Source organism: Oryza sativa, chromosome 11 (assembly GCF_034140825.1).
Source record: "Oryza sativa Japonica Group chromosome 11, ASM3414082v1".
In the NCBI taxonomy this organism is placed as follows: Eukaryota; Viridiplantae; Streptophyta; class Magnoliopsida; order Poales; family Poaceae; genus Oryza; species Oryza sativa.
The window spans coordinates 17,978,577-17,990,001 of NC_089045.1; the positions used below are offsets into that span (position 1 = coordinate 17,978,577).

The 11,425-nt window shown below is 42.8% G+C and overlaps 1 protein-coding gene across 1 annotated transcript; it reads left to right on the plus strand.

Annotated features, from left to right (window-relative positions):
• The first annotated feature begins 803 nt into the window (after positions 1-803).
• Positions 804-2,579, plus strand: LOC136354180 (uncharacterized). The gene is made up of 3 exons (XM_066305859.1): positions 804-1,149; positions 1,393-1,743; positions 1,888-2,579. Exons 1-3 carry the CDS (start codon positions 804-806, stop codon positions 2,577-2,579), a joined length of 1,389 nt encoding a protein of 462 aa, XP_066161956.1.
• Positions 2,580-11,425: the final 8,846 nt, after the last annotated feature.

Sequence of the window (11,425 nt, forward strand, 5' to 3'; positions counted from 1 at the left end):
CCCGAGCCCTGCCCATTCTCCCCAAAGTTTCTCTCTCCTAAAGTGACTTAAATATAGGGGGAGGTTTTGAACTTCAAATCTTCGGGGGATTTTTCTACGATGCTTAGATCTACTCATTTCCACTCTAGGTATGCAATTTTTTAACTTTTAGACCTCAATTTGTGATGGATTTATGCATGCAAAATTGTGAAGGAAAAGCTCCATGTTTTTTAATTTACTTTCTTTTGATATTTTGATGCTAGATGTATGTGTAATACTTGATGCCTCTTGTTGTAGTGGTTTAATGTGGTAACATAAATTCTCATTTTTTTTTATTTTGCTATCACATTCACCTCCTAGTTCGAGATCCAGATCTAGATCTTGTCATATATATATATATATGTATATATATATATATATGTATATATATATATATATATATATATATGAGAGAGAATAAAATTTTTAATGTCTATTTATTTGGTGCAATCAAAAATTAATTATATTAGTTTGTAGTATGCCGATAATATGATTTTGTTAGATTTTCCTAATATACTAATTTAGCATGTCTGTCTAAAAAAAAATAAAATAAACTTTGTTTTTTTTAATTTACAATTAACCTTCAGTTAGTTTTGAATAGCGATATATTTTTTTCAATAAACCCTAAAAATTTGGTATTAATAGTGCAAATGTTTTATGTTCATTTTTTTGGAGATATGGAAAGGCCGCAATGGATGTATCATTGGCCGAGGTTTTTATCTCCATATAGGAATGAAGTGTCTAAATTTATTGGTATTGCGAAGGCACACGCTGAGAAGAACGATATGAGGAAGATAATGTGTCTATGTGCTGACTGTAAGAATGAAATAGCCTGGAAAGATGCTCCTACAGTGAAGGAGCACTTAGTAACTCGTGGATTTATGGACAAGTACAAAATATGGACACGTCATGGCGAAGAACAAGTGAACGGGGCTGAAAATGTAGTTCGGACACAAGTTGAAGACATGGTGCACGACGATGGTTCTGTTGAGGACAACATCGATCTAAAGGAAATGTTACATCATGCAGATCCCGAGGAGCTGATGGGGTTGGCTAGAGGTTTAAATAACTTTGAAGCTTTACAGAAGGCAGCTAAGGAAGTTTTGTACGATGAGTCGAAGGGCTGTGACAGTGAGTTCACAACACTACAGTCAGTTCTAGAACTTATGAGGTTAAAGGCGAGATATGGATAGTCAGATACCAGTTTCGACAATCTGTTAGAACTTCTGCAGAAAATACTCCCGAGGCCTAACTCACTACCATCCAGCACATATCAAGCGAAGAAACTCATATGTCCCCTTTCACTTAGCGTGGAAAAGATTCATACGTGCGTTAATCACTGCATACTGTACATGAAAGAGTACGCTTCTTTAGATGAATGTCCAACATGCGGTGCTAGCCGGTACAAATCGAATAGCAATACTGGCCTAGAACCGTCTGACACAACTAAGGGAACTCAGAGAAAAATCTCGCAGCTTGTGATGTGGTACCTTCCTGTCAAAGACCGCATTAAACGGATATACTCAAATCCGCGAGATGCGGAACTAATGTGTTGGCATGAAGAAAGGCGCAAGAAGGATGGGATGATTCAACACCCGGTAGATTCTCGTCAGTGGATAAACTTTGATGCTCAGTATAGAGAGTTTGCTAAAGACCCACAGAATATTAGGTTTGCCCTGAGTACTGATGGAGTTAATCCTTTTGGAGACATGAGCAGCTCAAATAGTACTTGGCCAGTGCTTCTCACCATGTATAATCTTCCTACCTGGCTTTGTCAAAAGTGAAAATACGTACTACTCTGTATCCTCATACAGGGACCCCGTCAGCCTGGTATTGATATTTACGTATTTCTTGAACCATTATTGGAAGATATGGCTAATTTATGGAAAGAGGGATTGAAAGTGTGGGACGAGTACATAAGAGAATACTTCACAGTGAAAGCCATCATCTTCCTGACCATTAACGATTATCCAGCAATGTTTTCAGTTTCAGGTCAAATTAAAGATAAAACAAGATGTGTGATCTGCTTGAATGGAACATACTATAGGTATCTCTCGAGTTCCAACAAGCTTGTGTACATGCAGCACCGGCGGTTCCTACGCACAAATCACAAGTACCGCAAGATGAAGACGGAGTTCGATGGCACTGAAGAGACTGATCCTGCACCAAAACCTACATCGGGGGAGAAAGTGTATGCAATGACAGAGAAAATTGTTTGCGAATTCGGAAAAGTGACTAAGAAACCATCAAAGGGGACACAACGCAAGAAACCCGAGAAGACTAAGAAACCAGAGGATAGTACGAATCAAGACGTTAGTACGAAGCCAGATGATAAACTCCCTCCCCCATTCAAGAAGCATTCCATATTCTTTAAGTACCTCCCATACTGGAATGATCTGGAGGTTCGGCATGCCATAGACATCATGCATCTAGAGAAGAATGTGTTTGACAACATAGTTGGAACATTGTTAGACATGCCGAAGAAGACTAAAGATGGTCTGCAATCATGGATGGACCTAGTCGAGATGGGAATCAGGGAAGAGTTACACCATCAAAAATGAAAGAAGAATGGCAAAGTATATCTTCCACCAGCCTATTTCACACTGACACCTGATGAGAAGAAGTCATTTTGCAAATCACTCTGTGATGTCAGAGTGCCCATAGGTGACTAGTTTCCATGAAAGATTTGTCGGTATCTGGTTATAATTCACACGACTATCTTGTCTTGCTCACCGTGTTGAAAAGCGGAGCATTTAAAGGTTGCTATCACAAGGTTGTGCTACTTTTTCAACGCAGTGTCATAGAAGGTCATTAGTCTTGAAGAGTTAGCAAATCTCCGTACATTCGCAAATGAGACACAGTGCCAACTTGAGATGTGTTTCCCTCCGTCATTTTTTGATATGATGGAGCACCTCTGATGAGGACACAAATAGCTTGGATATAACCATGACTACCTTATGTATTAATCAACCAAAGGTGCATATGTTCTACATTAGATATACTTGTTATATATTTAAATAAACGCTGCTACACAATGAGTTTCGTGTGTTTTTGTTTGCAGAGGTACTTGCTTGGGTGAAAGAAAAGAGACCGAGCGTAAGGAATGTATGGATGATTGAAGAAGTTGATTGGGAACCAAACCAAGAGCTTCTCCAAGTCTTCTTTCATCACACCATGTCACTTTTGGTCCATAGAAGACAAGAGATAAAGTTCTACACGTTTTGGATTCGGATTCGGGCCTCCTGATAGCATCAACTTCAAATGGACCTAGCCACTGATCTAGAAGGAATTTTGGGGCTCATAAGTACTTGTTGGAAAGCTTATGAAGTATACTTTCAGATGGTTTTGGTCCCATATCAAAATTCCTACCGAGATGCCGGGAATCTGAAAAACAAGCCACATATCTCATCCAATCCAAATCTGATTTGTGTTTTGTGCCTTGTAATTGGGTCGTGGGCTTAGCCCAAGGGGGTGTGCGCCCTAGGGCAACCCTAGGACATCCCTAATCATATTAATTCAATAGCCGTCATCGTTTAGAGTTGGGTTTGCTTAGATTATTCTGTCAAGAAAAGTTTCGCCGCTAGATCGGTTTGTAGAACCCCAAATTCGTGTGCTTAATCATTCATATGCAATTTGGATGCAATCTATCTTGTTCTTGCTTGTGTTCTTCGATTCACTTGCAGGGATTGGCCTTCTCGGCGAGGTCAACCGGGTTTCGGTACGGTTGATAACCAGAGGAGACGTGGTGCTTCGATTGTGGGGCTCAGTAGCGTGTTCGTTCAGAAGCCGGATCGAGTTGTGTCGCGACTCTGCCCAAATCGACTGTTTATCAATACCTATCTGAAGGTCGGGACCTAACATCCCTCATTAGTTGGTATCAGAGCTGGGCCCTTGTTAAGGAGGTGGGAATGATGAGGACATCCTCCACTATTACCCGCTGGCAAAGACGCAAAAGTCGGGCGGAGACCATGTGAGTCTCTGGATAATCCCACCTTGCTTAGCTTGGGAGGAGGAAGCCACCTTTCCCCTATTGAACTAGTCTTTTAGGGAGATTGGGCCTTTCCCCGAGTGGGTGTGCCTATGAACTGTTGGGGTCCGGACAACCTTAAGTTATTTGGCCTCGGCCAACCCCACCTGGGCCGGATCGTTATCAACCTTATTGTTCACATAGTACCGCAGATGGTTGCGCTTGGCCCATTGTACCTCCATCAAATGTGGTCATACGAGCGTTACATGGCGATTTTGAAGGGTTACGTCCGAAATCGTGCACATCCAGAGGGATCAATGGTTGAGTGTTATAGTACTAAAGAGGTTGTCGAGTGTTGTATCGATTACCTCAAAGATGGATATGCAATTGGAGTACCTGTGCCCCGACACGAGGGTAGATTGAGTGGTATGGGAACCATAGGAAAGAAGAGATTCATCACCCATGATCTCAAATCATTTTAAGAAGCTCACTTCAGCATGCTTCATCAGTTTGCTATCGTTGAGCCTTACATCGATCAACATATCGAACTACTATGAGCTAACAATAAGGGTTGCACCACCGAGTAGATAATGAAAGAACACAAACGTCTCTTCATAGATTGGTTGCGAGACCTAGACTTACCTGAGGGACAAACTACCGATGAAATAACTATGAAGCGGTTGGCTCGTGGAAGCTCACTTCAGCGTGCTTCATCAGTTTGCTATCGTTGAGCCTTACATCGATCAACATATCGAACTACTATGAGCTAACAATAAGGGTCGCACCACCGAGTGGATAATGAAAGAACACAAGCGTCTCTTCATAGATTGGTTGCGAGACCTGGACTTACCTGAGGGACAAACTACCGATGAAATAACTATAAAGCAGTTGGCTCGTGGTTCATCAACTGCAGTAAATTCTTGGCAGGGATATGACATCAATGGATACTCGTTTAGTACAAGAGCCTGAGATAGTAAGACATGTACGCAAAACAGCGGTGTCTGTGTGGAGGCAATTGATGAAGCGGGGGAAAAACAATCATACTTCGGGTTTATTGAAGAAATATGGGAAATCGACTATGGGCACACAATGCAATTCCCCATATTTAAGTGCCAGTGGGTAAAATACCCGAACGGGGTCAATGTTGATAAGATTGGTCTTACTGTTGTTGACCTTGCGAATGTGGGTCACAAGGATGACCCTTGGGTACTCGCCAATCGCGTGGCACAAGTGTTTTATGTGAAAGACCCTTCAAATTTGAAGAAAGATACAATGCTACCAGGAAGATTATAATCAATACGATAGTATGCCACTTTATAATCAGTTTGTACAAAAGATTAAGTAGGTCGAGGCATCTAATCAGAAGACCATGAAGCCTTACATGCGCACGGACGGTGTGGACAAAAATGTTAAAGGGTAATGATTGTTCAGTGGCATGTAAGCATCTAAGAAGTTATTAGTTATGTAATAATGGTATGTAAGGGAGGATATGTGTGCTCATATTGCAAATTTGCATGTTATAATTGACGAACAATTGTACTTAACATTTTGCATATTAGTTTGTACTAATATTATATTATAAAAGTTTTTTTTAAAAGAGGTCTCAAAATTTTGTAGCAATTTTTTATGTGCACTTACCATTGTTTGAAAACTTTTTAAAAAATTTAAAGTAGTAATATTAATGTTTCAAACATTTAAGTAAGATTTACATTTTAAAATTAATAATATTTGTATGTACAATTACCATTTCTATTACAAGTACTGTAGACATTTTGAAATTACAAAAATGAATTAATTTTTTTTGAAATAAAAATACTCAAGTCTATAAAAATCTTCGCAGGCGGGCGGTGCGCCTGTGAAGATTGTTATGCCAAGTAGGGTTTACATCTCCGCAGGCGGACCGCCCGCCTGCAAAGATCGTTTCCCTATATAAGGGCAAGCCCGCGGCGCCAAAATTTCTAAGTCCAGGCGGGAACCCTAGAAATTTTGGCGCCGTTAGGCTGCCAAATAAGTTTGCCGCCGCACGCCTCCGCCGTCCTCCGCCGTATATAAGGGCAAGCCCGCGGCGCCAAAATTTCTATGTCCAGGCGGGAACCCTAGAAATTTTGGCGCCGTTAGGCTGCCAAATTTTTTTGCCGCCGCCCGCCTGTGACCTTCACCCTCCGACTGTCATCCTCCGCCGCCGCCGACCATTGTCCTCCGCGCGCCGCCGACCTTCGAGCTCGCGCCGGCCACTCCACCGCGCCGGCCGTCGATCAAGCTCCACCGTCGGCCGCTCCACCGCCGAGCTCCACCGACTGCCTCCTTGCCGCTGCACCGCTCCGCCGCCGCGCGCGCGAGCTACACACCGCCGCCCGCTCCACCGCCATCGGCCGCTTCGTCGCCGGCCCCTCCACAGCCGCCGCTGCCACCTCTCTCTCCCTCTCTCTCTCTCTCGCATTAGCGGTCTTGCGGCCGAACGGCTTCATCGTCCAGTCGTCGTCCACAAGCGAAGACGTCCTCGGCCGAACGACGTCTTCGGCCGGTCGTCGTCCACGGCCGAACCTCGTCGTCGGCCCTTCCTTCGTCGTCCACTAGAGAACCTCATCCTCGGCCGTTCATCGTCCACGTCCGTGTGTGCATGTGGGTGTTTGTTTTTTATATGTGTGTGCATGTGGCTGTGAGGGGGTTTATATGTGTGTGCATGTGGGTGTGAATGGGAATGAGGGGTGGGTGATATGTGAATGAGGGGGTTATATGTTGATTGTGAATGTGAATTTGGGAATGTGGGTGATATGTGAATGAAATTGGGAGGGTATGTTCAATTTTGCAGGATATGTGAATTTGTCAAATTTTTTTAATAACATTTGGGAGGGTATGTTCAATTTTTTTATAACATGTGGAGGGTATGGTCACCTTATTATTTTTTTTAGCAAATTAGTTTGTACTAATTTAGCAAATTAGATCGTAATAATATTAGTTTGTACTAATTTAGCAAATTAGTTTGTACTATTTTATAACATTTTACAATTATGTACACAGGTTTTTATTAGAACATTTTGCAATTATGTACACAAGTTTTTAATATACAGTTTCGCAGAGTGTTCATATACAGTTCATTTTTTATGTTAGAAGTTTGAAACGATGGTCGATAATACTAAAGGGACTGAAGAGAAGGGTTTAAGGGAGGAAGAACCGTCCATTCCTATTGTCGATGCTCCGGAACCAATGGTCCCACCGGAAGATAGTTTCGACAGCGACGTAGCTGACGAGGGCGATGAGTACTCGTCGCCAAGCGATCCTTGTCCAACCCTAAGCCCGAAGAGAAGGAAAAAGGGCAATGGTGAAGAAGGCGACAAGGACTGCATTCCCCCTAAAGAAGGGGTGAGTAAACTTAATATGTAAATTGTTCACCGTGATAACTATTAGCCCGAGCTAATATTAAATTTGGTATATACCTTTTCGTAGGAAACGGCGCCACGACGATCAAAATGGCAGCCGAAGAAAAAAGATCGGTCGAAAGACGATGAGGTCCCAGCTAACACAACAGGCTCAAAGAAAAGCGAACGGTCAGCAAAGGCGAAGAAAAGAAGGGGCGAGAGAAGCGTGAATAGAAAGGACGAAGGGTTTCATGATGTTACCCATGTTTCGCCAAAAGGAGAGCCGCTCGCCCCTAAGACGGCACGTGCGAAATTCAGTTCACAGTGTGGCATAATAGTAAGGGAAAAGATCCCCATCACGGTCAAGGACTAGGATCATGTATCGAATAGAGATAAGGAAGACCTATGGAAAGAGTTGAAGAAAATCTTCCATTTCCCGGATGGATCAGAGGTAGCAGTGAGTAATTGTGCACTGTAAACAGTGGACAAGTCTTGGCGTGGTTGGAAAACCACCTTGAACAAGAAATTCTTGAAGACAGTATGTACACCGTTTTCGACGTATGCCAACATAACCCCGAAGCAGTGGGACGACTTTCTGTCGTTCTAGAACTCCTCGGAAGAACTTGAAAGGAGCAAAAAGTTTTTAGAGTTGGCCAAGAAGAACAAATTTCCTCATCGCTTAGGCTTCGCGGGATATGCACCAAAGGTGGAGCAGTGGACAAAAGAGGTGGAGGAAATGAGGAAGGCGGGGCTTCCGGTACAAATGGAGGAATGGACACAGAGATCAAGGAACTAGGTAAGAGCTAGAACTCCTAAGATCACGGATAAAGGCAAAGTTTCGTTTGAAGATCCGGAGCTGCAGGTGGTGGCCGATACAATAGAGAATTTATCCAGTGCACAGGAGAAAGGAGCTTGTAAGCCTAAGAGGGAGAAAGATGTGCTAAGTACGGCGCTTGGTACTCCTGAGCATGGGGGTAGGGTTCGAGGTGTGTCGTCCAAGATGAGTTGGAAGGAAGGATTCAAACATGACCCCCATAAGACACGTGAAGCGTACAAGGATAAACATAAGGACGAAGGGGCTGTGGATTTTGAAAGGCAAATGATGGATTTATGCGTTAAGCACATGCTTTTGCCTCCCCCCGAAACGAAAGAACCTGAGCCTGATTACCCCTTCGATGACCTCAAGGAAAATACACCCCACAGATTGCACATTCCCATTGGACGCTCCGGGAAATCTCTTGAGGCCGCTACAGCCATTGCTATCCCTGGGAGAACATATAATGAAGAGTTTATAGACGATGTGTATGCCAAAGTGCAGCCGCAAGTGGTCCACGAAGGGTTTGAGTCCTACGAAATAGACTTCCCTACTCAAGATGGTGTATCCGTACTTGGGGATGCGGTCGATCTTGTAATTCTCTGGCACAAGAATGACATATCCTTTGGATTTGGCACCGACGCCACGTGAAAACCTGTTGTGCCAAAACCGGGGTTGGGAAAACCTCCGAGACCACCTAAGAGGAAGGTGACTAATAAGGCGGAGGAACCCGAGATGCATAAGGAAAATCCAGTGCCGGAAGTGCCACCAGAGATTGCAGTGCCGGAGGTGCCCATGGAGATTGCGGTGCCGGATGTCCAAATGGAGATTACAGTGGCAGAACCAGAGGTGCAATTTATGGCATCAGTCGGGACAGATATAGAAGAAGTACCAGGATTAGAACGGGACGGTACAGAGCCAGAAATATTTGAAGACCCTTCTCCTGCGAAAAACCCCGAGGTGCAAGAGACCCCGGTCCCTGAGAAGGCCACTACCAGTTCTGAGGTGCCTAGAGTGCTTAGAAGCCATGACTCCAAGTTCAAAGATGAGAACAAGGAGAAGTTCATGGTAACTGTCTTCAGAGGGGGTAAGGAGCCAAACTCAGAGATGATGACCCCCAGAAGGCCGCTGCACTAGCTGGGCCAACATACTTGCCAACTGATGATTGCCCGGAAAAGTACGAACATGGGAAAGCACTCTTGCCGAAGTAGGCACTAAACGAAGGACCATGGGAGAAGAGAAGGTTAGATACCTTCTACATGGATGCTAGCAAGAAAGGCTTGGGCAATATAACAGCTCGATCACCGGTAGATTGTTTCGGCGCCGAAGGTTACGTATGGCTAGATTTCTCAGATCTCCACGCCATATATCGTCGGGATAAGATGGATGTCAACTATGTCGGTGTTTGGTGCATGTGAGCATGAGTTTTAATTAATTACATGAAAAATATGTACAATACAAATCCATGTGATTGTTACTAACAAACTTCTTCTGTAGGATGCAATACATGGATGCCAAGAAGAAAAAAGAACCTATCAGCTTCTTGGATCCATCTCGGATCTGTCAAACACAGCATACCGTGAGGCTAGCACCAGGGTCAGACCAGCTGAAGGGCAAGACTCCAAAAGAGATAGCTGAATAAAAGAAGGGCTTGCACAAGGAGAATTTGATTATTGTCGCACAGTATATTGGACGAGCCTTCTTGCACTTTCAAAATAAGAGAGTCATCATGGCCGCTTATAATTTTGAGTAAGTTTGGTACATTTATCTTTTACACATATGTCTTATTTTAGCTGGTAGTAACAAACAATGATGTTGTTAATATGTAGCGATCATTATATCTGTTTACTCATCCACCATAAACACGGAACAGTGGTAATCTTGGACCCTCTCGATTACAGACACCAGTCATACAAAGAATTTCTAACAATCTTACAATAGTAAGTGATTCTGACTCTTGCATTTTTATATGAATGTATTATAATTAAATATCCTCCTTAATGTGAAACGGTACGACATCCATACAGTGCGTACCAATACTACAAGTTCAAGGGTGGAGAACAGACCCGAACAAGGGAGAAGCTGCTAGTACGTACCTATTGGCCGGTAATACTCCACTCACTTAATGTATTCCAATTGTTTCATTAATTGCAAAATTTAACTATTTTTTTCTATGATATGTCCTGAAGTGTCACAAGCAACCTAGAGGAACTGTCCTTTGCGGGTATTACGCGTACGAATTCCTTAGGGTTAATAGGAGGTATAGGGTTTACGCAGAGGATGTAAGTCTCTATACTATGTACTAGATAGCTTCACATATTTATGATACTAATATATTGTTTATCTTCAATGCATGCAGTTGCCAAGATTAGAACGTCGAACAAGCTTTGACGATACAGGCATCACAAATGTCCAGCGTGATCTATGCCACTTCATCCACCATGAGTACTGTCATGTGAAAGGAGATTTCTTCGACCCAGAGAGTGCCCTAGCGACAAGTGACGAATTCAAGGATCTTCGGGAGTGGAACACCGCTATGCCATAATATAACTAGATGGCGTATTTGAAGTGATAATGTAAAAAAATATTGTAATATATATTTTTTGGCAACATTTTTGAGTTATGCAGTATATGTAGATTTCTCAGTACCAAATGCTTGATAATATTCCTATATATGTACATAATAATCTACCTGCAAGAATTTCTATTAAATAATTAAAAAGTAATTTATGGGTAAATTATTATTGTATCAAATTTCAAAATTTTCTATCTATCTTCGCAGGCGGATGTTTTCTTTTTTTGCAGGCGGCCGCTTCCTATTTTCGCAGGCGGACCGGACTAGCCAACGTCCGCCTACGAAAATTATCTTCGTAGGCGGACGGCCGCCCTACCTGCGAAGATCGGCAATCTTCACAGTCGTTTGCTTACAGGCGGATGGCCGCCCCGCCTGCGAAGACCGTTTTTGGCAGCTTGCGATAATGCTTTTCCTATTAGTGTAACTTATGATTCCTTTTTCTACAAGATGGAAAATATTAATTATACTACTCACACTGAGATCAAGATATATATCAACTGCATTATGTAATTTATCGATCTTCTACCACATATTAGCCAGGAAGTAAACATTACAAATGGCTCGAACATTAATCAATCCATACATTCACATCATATCACGCACAAACAAAGTATGCAAACAAACAGTTCAGCATGAACAAGCATTCAACATTTATTACATGCTACACTCATGATTTGGGAAGTAGCTAACAG